Here is a 21,464-nt window from a genome sequence, read left to right on the forward strand (position 1 = left end):
AGGGGGTGGGGGTGGGGGTAATGGGAGGGAACCTGGGGACACTGGTGCTGGGAAATGTACATTGAGGGAGGGATGGGTGTTGGAACACTGTATGATTGAAATCCAATTATGAACAGCGTTGTAAGGGTCTATCACACTCTTAATAAAAAAGTTTTAAAAAAATACCCTCTTGCTACCCTGCCTGAGAGCCACTAAGGGGGCTGGTCTCTGTGCACAGGGGGTCTGGGGACATCTTTCATGTCCCCCTGAGCATGGGACAGGACAGTCCTCATGACCGTTTTCTTCCTGGGGTGTGGGCAGACCCAGATGGCAGCGACTGGAACTCAAGATTGGGTCTCATCTGGACATGTTAGATGCGAGGAAGAGGACCCACTGGGGATGGGACACTCAGAGACCAGAGGAGCATGTCTAGGTGACAGCACAGCAGAGCAGTGCCTGGTTAGGGTACTCCACTCCCAGGTTAATGTTCCTGGGGAAATATAACCCTCATTTGGGGGGGCCACATCCTTCTGTACTCAGAGTTTACTCCAGGCTCTGCGCTCAGGGATCAGTCCTGGTGGGGTACGGGGGACCATATGAGGTGCAAGACAAGCTCCTTTCTTGCTGTCCTATCAGCCAAATCCTGCTCCCTTGTTGTCCGCGTGGCTCGCAGTTCCCCCAGACGGCCACAAGGTGTCAGTGTGGAGGTGCCGCGGAAGAGCCGTGACCCTGTGGTCACTGTTGCGGTTCACTTTCAGGCCCGCCCCGCCCTGGGCAGCGGCATGACGCAGGGTCTCGTCTCAGCCTGGAGACACCTCCGCGGCTCCCTGGTCCTCACCACCCCTCGCTCCCTGCGGGGCGTTTCAGAGACTACCTCTGGGACGGGGCCAGTTTCCCGCTCAGAAACTCATGAGCGATGATAGCAGGACGGGCGTTTGTCCCGCGCGGCCGACCCGAGTTCTATCCCCCGGCATCCCCGGCTCCCCTGGGCACGGCCAGGTGTGATTCCTGAGTGCAGCCAGGAGTAAACCCTGAGCACCGCCGGGTTGCGGCCCCAAAACTGAAAAGAATAATAATAAAGCTTGGGAGTGGGGGGCCGGTGGCTGTGCAGGTGAGAGGACCCTGCACCTTTGGGTCGCTGTTCTGCTGTTCACGCGAGGTGTCCTCGTGCCTCCCCCAGGTCATCACAGGGACTCGAGAGAGCAGCCTCTCCCGGCAGGGTGACCAACCTGTTGTGGCCTTTCTTTTTTTTTGGCGGGGGGGTGGGGGGCGCTACACTTGGCGTACTCCTGGCTCTGCATTCAGGAATCACTTCTGGCGGTGCTCAGGGGACCCTATGGGATGGTGCGGATTGAACACGGGCCCGCCGCGTGCAAGGCAAACGCCCTCCTCGCTGTGCTATTTCCCACGTCGGGCCCGTAGCATGGGTGTCTGGCTTGTGCATGCTGTGGGCACGAGCGCGTGTACCCCTCTCTCCGTGTGTGTGAGTGTGTGTGTGTGTGTGTGTGTGTGTGTGTGTGTTTGTGCCGTGCGCATGCGCGCTGTGCATCACGCCTCGTTCACGTGCTCGCGTGCGTCGTGCGATGTGCCTGCCAGCTGACTGCTTGGCAGCACTGCGGTGGTGCCATCCTTGTCTTTCTTGAGAAGAAGAACCTGCTCGCCTGGGAAGACGAGGCGGGGACTGGGCTCAGCACTATGGGGGCCCTCTGGCTCGTACGTTTGGGGCTGGAGTCCCCCAGGGAGGCTGCAGGTGCTGTTCGGCCCTCAGGTAACGTCTGCGCCTCGGAGGGGCAGGGGGAAGTCAAGCCAGGGGCCTGGGCGTCAGCTCCTGCCAGCCGTGCGCCTCAGCTGAGATCCACGCGGACCAGGCGACCTCCAAGACTGGCTCAAGGGAGCAGCCCCAGCTGTGAGAACCAGGTCTCTGCCCGCCTGATCCTCCTGCGTGTGTTGCAGCCCTTGGCATGTGAGGTAGAAAGGCGTCAAACATCTACCAGCGGGCTGGGAACCCACCTGCCCCAGGAAGAACGAGGTGTGGGGGGCGGGGCACGGGCGGAGCTATTACGGGGATGGGCGGGGTCTGGGCGGGGCTATTGCGGGGATGGGCGGGGTCTGGGTGGGGCTATTACGGGGATGGGGCGGGGTCTGGGCGGGGCTATTGCGGGGATGGGCGGGGTCTGGGCGGGGCTATTACGGGGACGGGCGGGGTCTGGGTGGGGCTATTACGGGGATGGGGCGGGGTCTGGGCGGGGCTATTGCGGGGATGGGCGGGGTCTGGGCGGGGCTATTATGGGGACGGGCGGGGTCTGGGTGGGGCTACTACGGGGATGGGCGGGGTCTGGGCGGGGCTATCACGGGGATGGGGCGGGACCTGGCAGGTTCTGGGCGGGGCTATCACGGGGATGGGGCGGGACCTGGCAGGTTCTGGGCGGGGCTATAACAGGGGTGGGGCCTGGAAGGGTCTGGGCGAGACTGTCACGGGGCTGTCACGGGTTGGAGAGGCCCTGGGCGGGGTTATCATGGCCTGGGCGGGGCTGTCACTTAGCCTGGTGGGGCTGTCCTCCGCCCAGGCCAGGGCTGGCTAGCGGTCTGGCTCTCCGGGGGCAGTCAGGGGTTTGGCAAGCAGCACAGGCCTCTTGGCTCCCTGCTCCCGTTGCCCCTCCGGCCCAGACTCGGGGCAGGGGTGAGAAGTCTCAGCCCTATCCGGAGAAGATAGGGATCTAGCAAGCACACTCCAGAGTGGGCACAGTGCTGGGCATCTCCATGGGGTTGGAGTACATTTCCCTTTCTTTGTGGGGGCGGGGCACACCCTGCGATGCTCAGGGGTTACTCCTGGCTCTGCACTCATGAATTATCTCTGGCGATGCTCATGGAGGTAAGGACCATAGGGGATGGTGCTGGGGATTGAATCTGGATGGGCTGCATTCAAGACTAGGGCCTTCCAGGGGCTATGGTGCCGCCAGCAAGTCAATCTGTACCTGTGAGGCGAGTGCATCAGCAGCCTGATGGCACCTTCAGACTTCCAGATACCCCAAAATTGCTGCTGTGCCTTTGGCCAGACCCCAAAAACTTGGGGCAAAGTTTGCCAAGAAAGTAAACGGCCAAAAATTAGGTATGTGGGAGACACACCCACAAACCACCTCCGGCTCAGCTATATACTTGGAGGCATGGTCTTTCTGGTTCCTGATCAAACTGCTTAATGGCCATGATCCCAGAGACTCAGGAACAAATCTCGAAACCCAGTGGCTTTTGGCAAAAAATACATCTGGACCGCGCAGTAGGTTATTGTTGCCGGGCCACCCCAGGGGGGAAAGGGTGCTTGTCCCTCCACCTGCTCCCCCTTGGTGGCATGGTGGCCACCATCCACCAGAGGCCATTGGACAGTCAGGTTTGGGCCCGCAGTGATGGAACACGTGGGATCTTATGGGATGGATATGGAGCCGGCCCGTTTCCTCCCACCCCAACGAGACCCTAAGTCACCGCCAACGAACGGCCTCTCTGTCTCCTGATCAAGCCGTTTAATGGCCATGATCCCAGAGATTCAGAAACAAATCTTGAAACCCAGTGGCTTTTGGTAGAAATGTGTTTGGTCCCTTCAGTAGGTTACTGGCGCTGGGCTACCCCAGGTGGGAATAGGTTTCATGCCTTGGCCTGTTCCCCCAGTGGCCCGGTGGCTGCCATCCTCCAGAGGCCACTGGACAGTCAGGTTTGGGCCCGCAGTGATGAGACATGAGGGGCCTCATGGGATGGGGGTGGAGCCTGCCCTTTTCTCCCCATCCCAACAAGACCCCGAGTCGCCACCCACAAATGGCCTCTCTGTCTCTTGATGAAGCTGCTTAGCGGCCATGATCCCAGAGACTCAGAAACAAATCTCAGAACCCAGTGGCTTTTGGCAGAAATGCGTCCGGACCCCGCAGTAGGTTACTGTCGCCAGGCCATTCCAGGGGGGAAGGGGTGCTGTCCCTCCACCTGCTCACCCTAGGAGGCTCGGTGGCCGCCATCCTCCAGAGGCCATTGGACAGTCAGGTTTGGGCCCTCAGTGATGAGACACACGGGGCCTCACAGGATGGAGGTGGTGCCGGCCCTTTCCTCCCCATCCCAATGAGACCGTGAGTCGTCACCCACAAATGGCCTTTCTGGCTCCTCATCAAGCTGCTTAACGGCCATGATCCAAGAGACTCAGGAACAAATCTCAGAACCCAGCAGGTTTTGGCAGAAATCCCTCCAGATTTAATTGTTAAAATTTTGGAATTTCAAAATCGTGCGGCCACACTGCAGCTGTGCAACATCATATGTTATTCATAACCAGCAATAGAAAACAAATTGTCTACCATTGCCTTTCAGCAGATCTGAGTTTTGGGGTAAAATCCCAAATAATAATGGTGGGTCTGGTGTCAAAATATTGAATGTAATCAAAGTAGAGAGAGAGTAATGTGGAAATCATCTGTTCCACAGGTAGGGGGAGGGTGTGGGATGGGGGTCTGTAGCACTGTCCTGGGGTTTTTGGGGGCTGGAGAATGGGCATTAGTGAAGGTATGGGTGTTTCATTGTATGACCAAGACTTAAACCCGAAAGCTTTGTAACTGGTGATTCAATAAATAAAATTATAAAAAAATGTTTAAAAAGTTAGGTGGAGTTTATGCCCAATTCAATCAGCTAATCAGTGGTTGAATAAATAGCAGTACTCCTACATTAAAAAAAAAAAAAGACTAAGGCTGTACTTGCTGTACTCTCTCTAGCCCCAGAGGACTTTCTCTTTTGGGGCCTCCCAAACAGTGTCTAGGGGCTGCTCCTGATGAGACTGTGCACTAGGCCAGATGGCTCAGTGCTGGGACCACACCCAGTGCTGGTCGGGGATCAAACTCAGGGTCTTGCACATGCCCGGAAGGAGTGCATCTCTGCTCCTTGAGTGAGCACCCCGAGACTACAGCACTGAGGGGTCCAGCTGTGAGGGGAGCTGGTGTCAGTTCCTGGCTTCTTGGTTACTGGGTCAACACAGCATGATTCGCAGCGCAAAGGCCACCCCAAAGGAGAGGAAGAGCTGTGTATGTGTGTGTGTGGGGGGGCAGGCTGGGTTTGAGAGGGGAGTCGGCCACCTGGCACTGTGACATGGGACACACCTGGGATAGATGCCAATCCCAGGACCTTCCCTGGTCCAGGAGGAGGCAGGCAGTGTGGACAGGCAGACAGAGAAGGGTGGACACTATGCAGTGAGGCAGGGAAGACATTGGGGGCAAGCATCCATGGGTCCTTCACATCCACTCCTTCATAAAGGAGCAACCTGGGGACACCCCCCCCCCCAGCAGGCCAAGCAGAGCCAAGGAAGGGGGCAGTGCAGGAGGGGGGCTTTGGGTGTGTCTTTGCAGCTGTCCACAACCCTGGACCAAACCCTGGGGCCTCCCCTCTTCCTCCAGGTGTGCAACTGTGTTGCACAGTGTGTGGGCTGGGGTCCCGTCAGGAATCAGTGAGCTTCAACCCTGCTCATGGGTATAGCCCACCCTCTTTCCTCTTCACCAGGCCACCTGGATTATCATGGTCAGAGGTGCACTGGGTTCGTGAGAGGTGCATTGGGGTCATTGAGTAAGGGGGGGTCAGAGGTGCATGTGGAGTCATGGGGTGCCAGGGTCAGAGGTACAACTCAGGGTTATGGGGTAATGTGGGTCCGAGTGCATCGGACTCTAGGTACTGGGGGTCAGAGGTGCACTCAGGGTCATGGGGGATCAGAGATGTATTCATAGTCACGGGGTGCTGAGGTCAGAGGTGTACTCAGGGTCATGGGATACCAGGGGGTCAGAGGTTCACTAGGTTCATGGGTACTGGGAATCAGAGGTGCATCAGGCTCATCAGGTACTGGGGGTCAGAGGTGCACTCAGGGTCATGAGGTATGGGAGGTCAGAGGTGCACAGGTAGTGGAGGTCAGAGTCACGGGGTGCTGGGGTCAGAGGTGCACCTGGGGTGCCGCCTGCCTTCCTAGGAGCTGAGAGGGGAGCTGCCTTCCAGTCTCCTCACACTTCCAAGCTCTTGATTCAGGGGTACCTTCAGCTTCCTGAGTCTGCCTGTGACTCCAGGCGAAACCCAGGCCTGTCTGGGGAGAGGGGGCATCCGTGGCTTTCCCTGGGACCCACTCTCCTGCTCCCACCCCTTGCTGTCTGGGCATCCTATCTTGTTCTCTGTCCTCTGTAGGGGGATATCCAAGGACCTGTTTCCCCCAATTAAGCCGGTCACTGAAAAGAGAGTGCCTTGTCCAAGTCCAAAAATAAAGTCTGTGCGAGCGGGACAGTGAGGGCAGGGCTGTGGCCGCACCCGATGATGCCCCTGGCGGCCAGGCTGCCTCTCTCCTGTGGGTGGGACTGGGCCAGCCTCCACCTTCCCAGCCCAGCGGCCCCTTTGGACACAGGCGGCTTTCAGCCGGGCTGGGCCCTGGCAGACGCTGTGAAAGGAGTCTTCACTGGGCCCGAACAGCCCAGGGTCTGTGTTGCGTGTGGGGGTGAATCACCACGTCTGGCCGTGTTGGAGGTGCTGCGCTGGCTGCTGGCCCCCGACTGGGGGGCACGGGGGTGGGGCTGCCGAGCTGGGTGTTGGGATGGTCCGTGTGTGCAGGCCGTCCCCAGACAGCAACCCTCAGGAAGTGCGGGGTTCCGCCCCCTCGATCCCAGTCCAAAGGAAAGTCTGAGGTTGTGCGTTTGTGTGGCGGCAGCATCCCAGCAGCGGTTCCGGGCAGACCTCGCCCCTCTGCACATGGCCTCAGGGTGGGCAGGGGCCGGGGCGGTGGCAGGCGCTGCAGATTGGCTGGCTGAGGAGAGGGCTCCCGCCCCATTGAGGAAAAACAGTCAGAGCGAGGAGTGACTTTGTACTTTCAACTAACTCCTTTCAAACATTCCCGGTCACTCCCAGAGGCTGCGATCCCCCTCCACGCTGCAGGCACTTTGCGGGTGCCCTCACCCCTGAGCCCCATGAGCCTGCAGAAGAGAATCTTTTCCTGGAGGGAGAGCGGTGAGTGGGACGGCTCCTTTTTTGCAGTTTGGAGGGGCTGGTGCTTGGGAAGGGAAGTGTGCACGTGAGTGTGCGTGGGAGCTTTGCACAGGTATGTGAACAGGGCAGAGCACGGAGTGTGGGCACACTGGAGCACACACATGTGAACATGTGCCTGTATGTGCCTGCAAGCCCCCAGCGGGGATGATGTGCCCACTCGCCAGAGAGTGCCCTGTCCCTGTGTGACTGACCATGCTGGGGTGGGAGCCGCTTCATGGGAGATGTGTTGTCTGGACTTAAAGGCGTGGAAGAGGCTCCATGAGGCCCGGAGTGCAGAGAGAGCAGGGCAGGTCTGCTGAGGCCATACGGGGGCACAGAGACCCCGCAGAGCCCAGCGTGGCCATTTGCCACCCCCTGTATGGGTCTGCAGCCAAAGACCCTTGGCACCAGGGAGGGGGCCCCAGGCTGGCTGCGGGGGGGGGCCATGTGGGGGTCTAGCTTCCAGGGTGGAGCCTGGGTCTCAGGTGGACAGGCTGATGGACTCTGTGGATAGTGCTCACCCTTCCCTGAGAATCATGTACCCTAGTTCCTTTCTAGTTTATGTGCCCCTCTCAGAGACAGTCTCCACCTCATGCCCCTCCTCCCTGCTGTGACCCGGTCTCTGACAGCCTGGCTCAGGGGCGATCAGGAGGAGGTGAACCCCAGGGCTCACTGAGGTTCCCTGACCATGCAGTCGTGCAGGACCAGCCTGTAAGGGTGAGGGCCCCCACTTCCTGTCCCAGGCTGTGCTGCCAACTCTGCCCAGGCTCCTGGTCACAGAGCGGGAGGTCTGGCCTTTGGGGAGCTATCTAGTGTCCAGGGCCTCTGGGGGCAGATGTTTGGGGAGCTATCCAGTGTCCAGGGCCTCTGGGGGCAGATGTTGCTGCGGGTGGGTGGGGCACTGCCGGTGGGGGTCTGACTGCGGTGGGGGAATGCTCACCCCTCAGAAGCTCTCAGCAGCGAACACACAGGCCCTGTGATTCTCTTTCTCAGAGCTGCTGTGCTCGGGGGAGGTGTCTGTGCTCCTAAGCCTCCAGCTTCCATTTCCTGAGTCTGGGAGGTGGGTGGCTGCCCAGACTGAGGCAGGGTGGGAGAGGTGCTGAGGACCTTCCCTGTACAGCTATCAGCATGGAGTGAGGTTGCTGTGTTTTATGCCGTAGGGATGCCCTGACTCTTCCCTCCATGCCTTTTCTTCCTCCTTCACCCACTGATTGCTAGTCAGGACACTCTTTGGGCTTGTGTATGGGGGCAGGGGGACACCCAGAGGTGCTCAAGGCTTACTCCTGGCTCTGCATTCAAAGATTACTCCTGGAGGTATTGAGGGGCCCGTGTGGTGCTGGGGATTGAATCCAGTCGGTCACATGCAAAGCAAGTGTACTACCTGCTGTGCTCTCTCTGGCCTCTCAACATGCAGTTTGGTTTGGGGACTGTGGAGGTTGCATAGACACTTAGAGCACAGTGCAGGTGCCCTCAGCTCCTGGGTGTGCCCTGTGAGAGGAGGTGGCACAGTGGGGCCTCTGGAGGGGCAGTTCCTCTGGCAGTCAGTGAGATAGCATCCCTGAGGACTTCTAGGATGAGCCTGAATAACCCAGGCGTTGGTGGCAGCGGGTCTGGAGCTGGAAAGGGCACATGTGGGCAACCCCCCCTCCCCTCAAGGAGCTCGTGGGAGGAGGAATGACAAGCCCGCAGGCTCTGCAGGGACCCACCCTCACCCGTGAACAACCAAGTCATAGTAACAGTGGAAGAAAGGAAAGTTGGGGTTTTGCTCCGTGGTGAGCAGTGGGGCTCCCGGGTGTCAGGCAGGAGGCAGCATTCCTCAGATAAGTGTGTGGGCAGGTGCCCTCTGGGGGACTGGGCTGGGGGCCCAGCCAGTTTGGAGGTGCAGAATAGGAGAATGGGGGGGTTGGGAACCTGTAAACCTAAAACTGTCCTGAAACAGGAAAATGTAAAGCTTGCAGCATTTTAATTGAGAGCCCAAGGGAGTACAGGGTGCGGGGCGGGGGGGGGGGGGGGCGCAGGTGGCTTCTGAAGTGGACAAAGTCTCACAGCTGTGGACCCTGGGGGTGGGTGGGAGCAGGAGCCAGTTCACCACATCCCAGAGGTCACATCCTGTCCCCAAGCTGAGTGCATGTTGTGATCCCACCCCATCCCACGCACATATGGCCACAGCCCCGGAACCTGCATAGTAGGGGCCTGCTGCAGACCTACACGGGGACACGTGGGGGCACATGGAGACACATGGGGGTGCATGGAGACACACGGGGACATGTAGGGGCAGATGGAGACACACAGGGACACCTGGGGATACATGGAGACACACAGGGACACGTGGGTGCACACACATGGAGACACACGGAGATGCACGGGGGCACATGGAGACATGTGGGTACGCATGGGAGAACATGGGAGCACACAGGAACTGGGAGGACATATGTGGGAGGACATAGAGACACATGGGGGCACGTGGGGGTACTTGGGAACACACAGGGATGCATGGGAGGACATGGAAATACACGGGGACATGGGGTGCCTGAGGAGACCTGGGGGCACAGGGACATGGGAATGCACAGGGACACGTGACTGGGATACAGTGTGGGGCGCAAGGGGACACATGAGGGTGCCTGGAGACATACAGGGGGGCACAGGGACACATGGAATGTGGGGACATGGAACACATAGTACAAGGGGACCCGGGAGAACAACAGGAACATGCAGGGGTGCAGGGGGACACAGAGGTACGTGTAGCATTCATGCAGAATCGTGGATGCATGGGGGTGTACAGGGACATGCAGGGGTGCAGGGGCACATGGGGATACACAGAGGCTCATGAAACTGCATAGGGAGTCAAAAAGGGTGCACATGGGAATGCACGGGATGCACCGAGCCGCCAGGGTGTGTGGAGCAGAGGGCACAGGGGGATGCATGTGAGCAGGGGAACACGAGGGGGATTTATGGGAATACACAGGACTGCGTGGAAGACATAAGGACATACTGGATGTACAGGGGTACAGAGGGCCTGAGTGTGGGGTCTCAGGAAAGGGACGCAGCAAGGACCCTTCCCAGCCATATGGAGGCGGCACTGCCAGGCCTGCCCAGTGCTGGCAGCCCCACTGTGCCCAGCCTGTCTCATGCAGAGCTGTCAGATGGCTCAGACTGGAGTCTCCTGGCACCCGTGCCAAGCCGGACACATTTTCTGGGGTCACCTGTCCAAGCAGGTGGTGGCACAGCGTCTGGCCTCACCTCTCCCTGGTGAGCCTCCAGGTCTGAGTCGGGCTGGTCTCTGGGAAGAGGCACATTTTGTGGCTCTTTTCAGACCCGGGTCCCAGCTGACCTGTCAGGAACACGGTCCACACCATACGTGAAGGTGGCAGCGGAGGTGGCTGTGCCCAGGTGAGTGCAGGGCCAGGTGGAGTGTTGGACCACAGGGGAGGAACAGGGGTATTCACGTTTTGGGGGGTCAGGAATTGAGGGGCCCTGTGTGCAGGGTGGGGGAAATATCCATGTCTTGCTCTCTTGGGATGGACTGCACTGCTGGTGGTGGGTGTGACCTCCAGGTCAGATTTGGTGGCTACACAGGGCTGAGGGGTCGGGGAGAGGGGGATTCCCTGCAGGACCTGAGCATTTCTTCCTTTGGACTTCCGGTCTGAGTTTGACTTCCCTTTCAATTTTGACTCTTGGCTTTTCTTTTTTCTCCCCCCCCCCGACTCTGTTTTTTTTTTTTTTGCCATACCCAGGGGTGCTCAGGGATTTCTCCTGGCTCTGCACTCAGGGATCACTCTTGGTGGTGCCATGTGGGTGCCGGGTCAGCCCAGCCTTGACATTTTTGCTTCTGACCATCCCTGAATGTGCTCAGGGCTCTCTTCTGGCTGTGCACTCCAGAATTACTCCTGGCGGTGCTTGGGGAAACCATATGTGATGCCGGGGATCTGCGGTGTGCAATACCCACTGTACTGCTGTTCAGCCCCTTGACTTTTCCTTTTTGAAACCGATTTAGTTATCCCTGCAATAAAATGAATGAAAAAGAGACATGGGGGCTCTTGCTGCTTGGAGAGGGCCAGGCTGGGAGGAGGAAGAGAGGAGGAGGGGAGGAGGCAGGTGCATGGATGAGGGTTTTTAGAAGCACACACCTGGGACAGACACCCTTCCCCAAAGGTGAGGCTGCGCAGAGGGGACACAGGATTGCATGGGTTCAGCAAAAAACAAAAAAGGACCTCAAGGGGCAGCTCTGCCTCCTGCTGACATTCTGCAGGCTCGCAGAGGGAAGTACTGGTGGAGGCGCTGGGCTGCTGTGGCTAAGCTCAGGGGCTCAGCCATTGAGGGGTCTGGGGGTCGAGAGAGTGGGGGCCACTTCTGACTTGTCTAGACACAGTCATAAACAAGGAGGCTGGGACGGGGCAATGCACTGCAGCCAGAGCCTGAGGTTGAACTCCAGACCCACCTGCTCTCTGGCATCACCTTCAACCTTCACTGCCTGCCCCCCTGTCCCGCCCTCTCCCCCCAGCACTGTGCCCACCCATACTGCCTGCTTCTCCCAGCATCACCTACCCCTAGCACTTCTGGGAGCAGCTCAGAGGCCCTTGAGCACCGTGGGATTCCTGTCCTCAGGCCCAGTTGGCTGAATAGCTCCAGGCTCCCTGAGCTCCCCCTATTGTCACCCCAAAAGGTACACAGAGCACGGAAACTGGAAAAGATGTGTACCCATAGAGGCACGCAAAGAAATGAGTCTGGAGGAGTCTGTGATCAGTCTGGGGTGGACACGCACATGCCTGTGGCTCTCAGACCAGCCAGACACAGTGTGTGCATGCACTAGGGACCCTTCTGGCCTCCCCATCTCGGGGAAGGAGCAGCTGTAGCTAGGGCCAGCCAGGGAGGGTTCCTGGGCCCCCCTCCCCCAACTGCTGGAAGTCCAGTGACTTCCCTGTGCTCAGGCCTACTGCAGCTCGTGGACAGCTCCCCGGGGGCCGGGTGGGACCGAGGGGCCAGGCAAGAGGGAGAGCCCCTGTGTGTGTTCTGCTGTGCTGATGTGTGGGTTGGAACTGGAGAATGTAGCCCCCAGTGCTGCGCTGTTGCTTCCAAAGTCCTGGGCACCAGGACCGGAGCTGAGTGGGGCCATGCAACCTGCTGTCCCCAATTACTGCCTGTCCCCCACGGCCCTCCTCACCTTTCGCATCTTTCCACCCCCACCCAGTTCCTGGGCAGCACAGTTCACAGCCTCCCCACCCTATCAACAGCCCCGTCTCATGCACCCTGACCCAGTCTCCCCATTCCCTAATCCTGCGGGGAGCTTGGTCCCAATGGCTGTGCCTGGGAGAATAGCCCAAGAGTGAATGGGCTTGGCCAGGGCAGGAACCCACAGAGGTGGGCAGGAGCAGACTTTGGGGTGCCAGGAAAGAGGCCGGGGGAAGGCGTTTGGGCCTACAGGGGAGACCTGGCCTGGTGCAAGGCTCAGGGAGAAAAGTCAAGGTCCAGAATCCTTGGGCCTTGGGCTGTCAGCTCTCCGTGCCTCGCACACATGCTCCCACACCCCTCACAAGGGCCTGGGGTTCTGAGCTGCGCCTGGAGCTTCGTGCCGAGCAGCTGGTGGCATCACCCTTCTCACCTGCTCACCTGTGGCTGTGCTCTCCCCATCGCTCTGCCCCCTTCCAACCCTCCCAATCACAATTGTGTCCCCCCCCCCAACACGCACACACACACATACCCTCCCTAGCAGCTCTGCCATCCTCGCCCCACCAGCTGGAAACCCTGCTCAATGCCAGCCAGTCCTGTTGTTCAATGTCTTTTGGACCTGTGCTGGCAGCAGCAGAAGCACAAAAATGCCTCCCTCCCTAACACACAGACACACACACACAATCACACAGACACACACAATCACAGACACATCATAACATACACATATATCACACAGGCATGGACACACAGGCACACACCACACAGTTGCATTTCTCCGCTGATCAGGTGCACTGGGCGTGTCCCAAAGGGGCCAACAGGGACAGGACAGGACAGTGTCAGGTATCAGTGTGTGTGAGTTTGTGTGAGTAGAATGTGGGAGTTGGGTGCACAGGAGCTCAGGCAGTTTGTCAGGGAGGGACTGTTAAGGTTATGACCCAACCCCTTAACCTTGACACCCTCTGTTGTCCCCTCTGCTGCCCAGTGGGTGTGGACTCTGATTTTGCAGAAGTTATAGAATGTGTTTGGGAGTTGCGGGGTGGGGTGGAGAGTGGATGGAGGTCAAGGAGGAGGATGTGGCCTGGGGCCCCTTGTTATGCGTGCACGATCCAGGCAGCACCCCTGGTTTCCAGACAATGAGGACACACAGCTCTCCCCATGGGAGCGGGACAGGAAGTGGGGCAGGGAGATGGAGGCAGGCAGGCTACTAGGAAAGGGGGTGCAGACATTTGGGGAGTGGGAGGAAGAAGGTGGTAGGAGGGTATCTGGGAAGCCCTTGTTGTGTGACTTTGACCAGCTACTTAACCTCTCTGTGCTTTCACGGAGGCCTCAGGACTGGGCCTGGTTCTCATCAGCTCCAAGGTGTTGCAGCCCATCTGGTTCCTGTGACTCCAGGGCTGGTGAAGGCGTCCACAAGGAGAATGGTCTCCAAGGAACGGGGTCAGGGCTGGAGTGATAGTACAGTGGGTAGGGCGTTTGCCTTGCATGCAGCCGACTCGGGTTCGATTCCCGGCATCCCATATGGTTCCCCAAGCACCGCCAGGAGTGATTCCTGAGTGCAAAGCCAGGAGAAACCCCTGAGCATCGCTGGGTGTGACCCACAAAGCAAGAAAAAAAATAAGGAATGGAGTTCCCCAAGGAGTGGGGTTTCTGAGGAGTGGGGTCCCCTGAGGAAGGGGTTTTTTTTCTTTTTGGGTCACACCTGGAAATGCACAGGGGTTACTCCTGGCTCTGCACTCAGGAATTACTCCTGGCGGTGCTCAGGGGGCCATATGGGATGCTGGGGATCGAACCCGGGTCAACTGCACGTAAGGCAAATGCTTTACCCACTGTGCTACCGCTCCAGCCCCAGGAAGGGGATTTTTCAGAAGCGGGGTTTCTGAGGAGCAGGTTTCCCTGAGGAGAGGGGTCATCCCAAGGAGCTACGTTTCTGAGGAGTGGAGTTCCCTGAGGAGTGGAGTTTCTGAGGAGCAGGGTTCCCTGACGAGTGGGGTTTCTGAGAAGAGGGCCTTTAAGTGGGCAGGGCTGGCCTCATGGAAGGCCCCTCCCCCAGGCAGGCACAGGTTTGCAGGGAAGGTTCTGGAGCCATGCATGGGTGGAGATCTGGAGCCTGCTCTGATTGCAAGTGTGTTTGGGGCAGCTGGTGGGGGGGGGGGCAGGAATCTCGTGGGGGAATACACAGTGACTACCTGAGACCGGTGTCTGGAAGGGGCACTATGGGGGGCAGGGGCATGTCCCTACCCCCCCGTACTTGTATGGCACCGATGGCCAGTGCTAGGAGCCCCCAGGAGCTGACACGTTGCAGGTGGATTCCCATGAATGGGACCTGGAGGCCCCCTTCTCTGATCCTCGGGGCAGTGTCCCCAGCTCCAGCTCAGCGTGTCCCCATGGGGCCCTCGGCCCTCCACACGTGCCCCACACAAGCTGGGTCTGAGGGCATCTGGACTCTGGCCAGGTTGCTGGCACTGCTACCCGTAAGCAGGAGCAGGCTTGTGGCCGGGATGCGGCAGTGTGATGGGGCCTCCCCGACATCACTATCCACACATTGGCACTGGGGGTCAGCGGCCCACCTGGGACAGATTTTCTTCTCTGAGCAGAGGTCCAGACAGGGCAGTGAATGCGGGAAGGGTGGGAACGTCAGGGACCATGTAGTCTGGACCCGCTCTGTGTCTGGGAGTTCCTTCACACAGACCTGGGGGGTGGGGGAGGGTCTGTCTCCTGGGACCCCCACTTTTGTCAGCCATGCCCTGCAGTATGGTGGTCTTGCACTGGGCACATCCCTGCTTGGTGCCTCAGTTTCCCTGAATGTTGAGGGTCTGGGTAGCAGTAGCCTCGCATGGCAATGGGGCTAGAAGGACTGGTGGCTCTGAGGGGTGAACGCCCATTCCTCCCCTTTCACTGGGCACAGCCCAGCTTGGCTCCGCGTGTCACAAGGCACCAAGTCACAAGGCGCCTTCCTGTGTCCTCTCCACTGCAGGGCGCCAGGAGCTGGTGGCTTCCCCCTGTGCGCCCCGTGCCAGGGACTCGGACAGGAAGAAGCGCGGCCCCATTTCTGCTCTGCGGATGGAACCGCACGGCCGGCCACGCAGGAGCAGGCCAGCGGCCACACTGCGCTCCATCTCCCGCTCGCTGATCCTGTGCAGTGCCCGGGCCAGTGAAGATGGCCACAGCCCTGAGGAGAAGGGCCCTGGCCCAGAGCAGCTGGCGGACACGGCAGAGGCGGCCGAGCCCCCAGCAGGCGGGAGTGACTGGGGCAGGAATTGCAGGTGGCTGTTCTCAAAGGTGAGACCCAGGTCTCATCTCCTCTGGGGGGGAGGGGGGGGCAACGCCAAGAGGCACCTAGAGGCTCAGGTTGGGATGGGGGAGGGGTAGGAGTTGGTTGGCCTCATGCCAGCCGTGGGCCTCTCCTCTAGGAAGGCACCTGATGGTCATCATAGCCCTGCTCACTGAGTGGTGGGGGACTGGTCACAAGCCCGGGGGCTGGAGCCACCTTGAGCTTGTCAGGCCCTGATGGGGTGGAGGTATGGGCGGATTCCAGGGATGTCCTGTCTGATGGTTCCCGAAATTCAGCCTTTCAGCAAAGGGGTGTTTCCGAAGAGCCTGGACCCCCAGACTACCTGCCACTCAGCCACTGATGGGAAGTCCAGACCCCCCTGCTACAGTGCCCCTTCCTTCCACACACCTGTGATGGAACACGGATGTGACATGGAGCCTCAGAGGGTGGACTCCCTTCAGACTCCTCCCCGTGTCACATATGGGTCCTGAATCCTGAAGAACTGGGTTGTGGGGGGCTTTGACCTGTCACTTAGGCATGGCATGTATTTTTTAGTTTGTTTTATTGTGGGGGGGGGGCACATCCGGCAATGCACAGGAATTACTGTTGGCTCTACAATCAGGAATTAACCCTGGAAGTGCTTGGGGAACCATATGGGATGCAAATGCCCTACGTCGCTCTGGTCCCAGGGGTTGTCACGTCTTAAGGTGGAGTCTGGGGAGCTTGGCAGGCCAGGAGGAAAGGCCCGGAGGAGATAAGGGGAGGAAGCTTCTGGAGTTGTGCGTGCTCTGACCCAGGGGATGTCTGGGGTCTGGCGTGTGTGTGTGTGTGTGTGGGGGGGGGGCATGTCTGCGCCTTTCCCAGCTCTTGTGAATCTCAGAAGTTCAGGGGCTTGATAGACCGTGCCAGGAGAGCCTCAGAGCTGCAGCCTCAGCAGCCCGGGTTTCATTTGCCCTAGTGCTGGGGTTGGGATCCCAGACAGACCTCATCTCTGGGCCCAGTTTCTTCTCCTGAGAAGTGGGGTAACCACCCTAAGGTTCTCAGGATGCAGCTCCCTTCACTGACCTGGAAGACGGCCCTGCTTCTGGGCCTGACTCAGTTGGCCCAGCTGCCTGCCTGTGGGGCCATGGTGACCAGATTCCAAAACAACATCTGGTGGTGGCCTGACGTCAGCAGGGTCTGGAAACGCCCGGAGAGAATCAGAGAAGGGGAAGTCTTAGGGCAGCAACTTCAAAACGCGCTGAGCAGCTCCTGGCAGTGTGGGCGCAGCAGGCAGACCCCCTCCCAATGTGCTGGCCCATGTGGTACTAGGACAGAGGGGGTGCTCCTGGGGGCAGCCCAGGAGGAATTCACTGGAGGGATGTAGGCACTGAAAGGCCTGACAAGGGGAAACAGTGTTTCCAGGGTGCTGAGGCCACAGGAGGGAGGGGGCCGCTTTCCTCCTCCTGCCCTTCCTTCACGGGGCACAGTGCTCAATCAGCTGCCCCCTGGGGATCCAGAACCAGTTCATGCCCCCGCAGGCTGGGTAAGGGGCTGGAGTGAGCTCTGCAGTAGCCCCCATGTCCTGTGTACCCCCGCTCCTGCAGGCCCTGCAGCCCCGACCCCAGCCCTGCACACCCAGGCCCTGCAAACCCCACCTCTGCATACTCCGCCCCTGCACCCCCCACCCCTCTACACCCCACCCCTCTACACCTGCCCCTGCACATCCCACCCCTGTACTCCCGCCTCAGCATACCTCACCCTGTACTCCCACCCCTGCACACCCAGGCCCTGCACACCCCGCCCCTCTATACCCTACCCCTGTACACCCCACCCCTGCACACTCCACCCCTGCTCACCTCTCCCCATTACACCCACACCTGCACACTCTGCCCCTGTAATTCTGCCCCTGCACACCCCATCTCTGTATGCACTGCCCTGCGCACCCCACCACACTACACCCCACCTCTGCACACTCTTCCCCTGTAATACTGTCCCTGTACGCCCCATCTCTGTATACCCTGCCCCTACGTACCTCCCTCTGTACACCCAAGCTCGAAACTCTGCCCCTTCACACCTTGCCCCTGTACATCCTACCTCTGCATACCCAGGCCCTGCACACCATGCCCCTATACAACCCAGCCCCTTCAAGACCTGCAGCCCTGGCTCTACCCCTGCATGCCACCCTCACCCTGGACACCTGCTCTTGCATGTGCGCCCCCTCCCTCTTTGTTTTCCAAGGGAAATAGCCCCTCAGAGGATGATGGTGTCGGGATTCATTGCCCAAAGAACTTTCAGAACTCCTTTCCCTCCCAGAGCTTTCAGTCTCATCTACCCCACAGTGGCCTTTGGGGCACTGTCGCAGGTGAGTTAGGGTTGAACCCCTAAATTGAAGCAAATCTCACAAGAAGGAACCAGCTCAGAGCCGCCCTTCCGCGCACACACGTGTGCGAGGGTGTCTCGGCTGGGTCTCCCCAAGAAGCACAGGTGGCTCTTCCCTGGAGAGTGGGGAGGGGTAGAATCTAGGGCCCCCCGTGCAACATACACTTACAGAAGCGCCTTTGAAAGATATGGCTGTTCGGGAGTGTGGGGGCGACTAAAACCTCATGGGAAGGGGGGCGTTTCGCTCCGCCCTTCACGCCCTACCGAGGCCACCGGTTGCCCCCCGCGAGCGGCTCTCCAGCACGGCCAGGACTCCAGAACACAGAAACCAATTTCTTAACTATCTGACTTTCAGTAGAAATACTTCCAGGGTCAATAGGTAAAATAGCAGAAATCCAAAACCAACATTTAATTCTTGAACCCAGCCGTAGAAAGCAAATCACTTCACAATGCTTTTTCAGCATGTCTGATTTGGGGGGGGGTAAACTCTAAATAATAGTGGTGAATCTTTTATTGAAACAATGAATCTAATCAAAGCAGATAGAGTGTTAACTAGAATTCATCTGCCTCACAGGGACGGGGAGGGGTGGGGGGTGGGGTTTTATTGGGGTTCTTCATGGTAAAAAATAAGTATTGGTAAAGGGAAATGTGTTTGATATTTACATGACTGAGACATAAACCTGAAAGCTTTGTAACCTTTCCCACAGTGATTCAATAAATAAATAAAAAAAAACAAAAAAAAAAAAAGAAAGATATGGCTGTTGCCCAGCACCCCCCCCCCCTTATTTCCACTAGAAGCTTCGCCAGTTATCTCCCACATTGGGGGCCGTAAGCACAGCAGGCCAGGGCTTGGGCACCTGCCGGGAGCCCATTTCCTCTCCTGCCCCCCATTCATGTCCCCAGCCGCCCCTTTACTCGAGTCTGCTTTTCTGGTGTTGGCATTGCCAGCCCCCCTCCTGTCCCCCTCACCCCCCGCAGCCTGAGTTCTGGTGCTGCCTGTCACCCATCTTACGGCCAGCTCCTCTGGTGGGCCTAGGGCCATCTTCCGCACCCAGTGGCCCTGCAGTCAGAAGTCGATTCTCACGATTCTCATGAGTCCGTCCTGTTCTGCCTGGCCTGACCATGTGCTGCTTTTCCCCATGGGACGGTCAGTGTAGGCAGCATAGCACAGAGGCCTCGCACACCCGAGTGGGCCCAGCTCTTGGCCTCTGTGAATAGTACTGCATGAGCGGGCTGGTTGGATCTATTGGGGCCTGTCACTAGGGAGCTTTTAAAGAGGCTTCTTGCTACGCAGATATTTCCAGCTCTTTCCTTCCGGTCACATTGGTGGATGGAGGTGTTGGGGGTAGTCAGAGTAGAGGGACTCGAGCTACAGTACAGCAGGTAAGGCGCTTGCTTTTTTGCATGTGACCAACCTGGGTTTGATCCCCAGCATCCTGAGTACTGCCAGGAGTGATTCCTGAGTGCAGAGCCAAATGTGCCCCCACCAAAAAAGTCAGAGCAGCATCTCGGTGCTTATGGGTTCCTCACTCCCTCTCACTGCACTTATCCAGGGGAAACTCCCTGTCTCACAGGCCAGAACATTTGCTGTGTTACATTGTAGACACACTTTGCTAAATTAAGGTTCCCTGTGTTTGCTGGGGTGGGCTGCGGTTATGCCTTTACTCCCCAGATGTTTCTTTCTGCCTCCACCGATGTGGTCACACAGTTCTCCTCTGGACATAGTTGGTGCCTCGGCCGGCACAGAGGGGGTCAGCATTCTTTGTCTTCTTTCCCTGTTTATGGGTGTGTTGGCCTAATGAAATGTGTTGATGTTTCCTCTTTCCATGCTCTGGAAGAGTTTGGCAAATACCGGTGCTGTACTTTGTAAAACGGTTGGAAGAATTCACTTATGAGTCATCTGTGCCTGGCTGTTTCTTGGGGGGAAATTTTAAATGACCATTTAATCTATTCATTGGATACAGAAATATTAAGAACTCTTTTTTTTTTTCCTTTCTTCCACTTCTTCGGGTAATAGTTTTTGTTTTTTGGTAAGATGCATTCTCCAGGGACTATATTTTTCCCCCATCTGATTTTCTGAATTTTTAGCATGAAATCATTTTGAAAAGCTTCGATGTTTGATGGCAGTTCCCACTAAGCCAACAGTAGATTTGTAGCACGGAATCCCCTGGACCCTCCCTCCGTCCCTGTAGAGGTTTCATGGGGCAGACATTATTGCAGCCACTTGGTCAGTGTTCCCCAGATCTGTGCATTCCTATAGGATTGGGAGGCAGAGGCATGCCCCTCTTCATGAACTCTTGATGCTGGTATTTCTCTGCTCCCCACTTTGCTTCCAGGAATGCATTGGTCTCCATGTTGTCTCCTCACACAGCCAGCTTTGACTTTATCAAGACCTTTCTCGTTTTATATATGAGCCCGGCAAGCTACCGAGAGTATTCGATATGCCAAACACAGTAACAACAAAGTCTCCAATGGAGACGTTACTGGGCCCGCTCGAGCAAATCGACGATCAACGGGAGGGCCTTTACCTTTATATGTATATATATATGTATATATATATATATATTTATATTGGTGGGTGGCTTTTTGGGCCACACACAGCAGTGCTTACTCTTGACTCTTGCACTCAGGAATAACTCCTAGCAGTGCTTGGGGGACCATGTGGGATGTGGGGAAATTGAAACCGAGTTCGCCACGTGCAAGTCCTCCCCGTGGTACTATCGCGCCAGTGCCCCCTCTTGTTTTCTATTTAATATCTGATATTATTCCTTTCTTATACATTTTTAGGTATAATTTTGGTATTTTAGGTATCATTTTAGGTTTAATTTCTTCTGGCTTTTGGGGACGGACTCTGGGTAACTTTTTTCAGCTTTCGTTCCTTTATAATAAATGCATTTAAAGCTGTAAATTTATCCATGACTAGTAGCTTCATTTGAAAATTTTGATGTTCTATATGTGTATTTTTTGGAGATGGAGGGACATTTGTGTTTTTTTTCCTTGTATTTTTTCCCCATTATACAGCTTTATCCAGGTAGGGTGGCATGTGGTTATTTAGCCCTGGAAGGTTCAGGGGTGAGGGGATGCTCGTAACTCTTGTCTCTCTACTTTCTAGATTTCTAGATGCATTGTTTGTTTATCACAAGCAACTTGGAGGTGTGTTAAGATGATATATTTTCCGGAGGTGTAGAACACACACAGAGACACACTGTACTTGTAGCTTCTTCCCAGAGGTGCTAACACACAGAGACATGTTGTATGTGGGGCTGTTTCCCAGAGGCTAGCACAGATAAACTGTATGAGTAGCTCCTTCCCAGAGGTGCTAACACACACACAGACACACACACACACACACAGACACACTGTGTGGAGCTGTTTCCCAGAGGTGCTAACAGACACACAGACACACTGTATGTGGAGCTATTTCCCAGAGGCTAACACACACACAGACACAGTTAATGGAGCTGTTTCCCAGAGGTGCTAACGCACAGACACCCGGTATCTGTCAGTGTTCTCTTAGGTTTGGCAGGGTCAACAAATAATTGTTCCGTCTGTTAGTATCTTGGCAGGTTCTAGTTCTCTGTTACTGAGAAAACCCTGAGTATCCACTTGTGAGGGGGTGGTTTGTCTGTCTGCAGAGGTTAACAAGCCTTTCAGGGGCCACTGGAAATCCACCTTC

General features: G+C 57.3%; 1 protein-coding gene across 3 annotated transcripts in view; it reads left to right on the forward strand.

Annotated features, from left to right (window-relative positions):
* The window catches only part of LOC130023809 (cilia- and flagella-associated protein 161-like), a 59,765-nt gene that overhangs the window by 21,381 nt on the left and 16,920 nt on the right, over window positions 1-21,464 (forward strand). For all 3 annotated transcript variants that reach the window (XR_008792491.1, XR_008792492.1, XM_056114417.1), the window contains one exon: window positions 15,131-15,435. Coding sequence is in view for 1 of the 3 variants with exons in the window: in XM_056114417.1 (XP_055970392.1) it covers window positions 15,217-15,435 (219 nt within the window). In the remaining 2 variants the exon portion in view is untranslated. The remainder of the gene's footprint in view (window positions 1-15,130; window positions 15,436-21,464) is intronic.

The sequence above is a fragment of the Sorex fumeus genome, unplaced genomic scaffold (genome assembly GCF_029834395.1).
Source record: "Sorex fumeus unplaced genomic scaffold, SorFum_2.1 ptg000024l, whole genome shotgun sequence".
NCBI lineage: Eukaryota > Metazoa > Chordata > Mammalia > Eulipotyphla > Soricidae > Sorex > Sorex fumeus.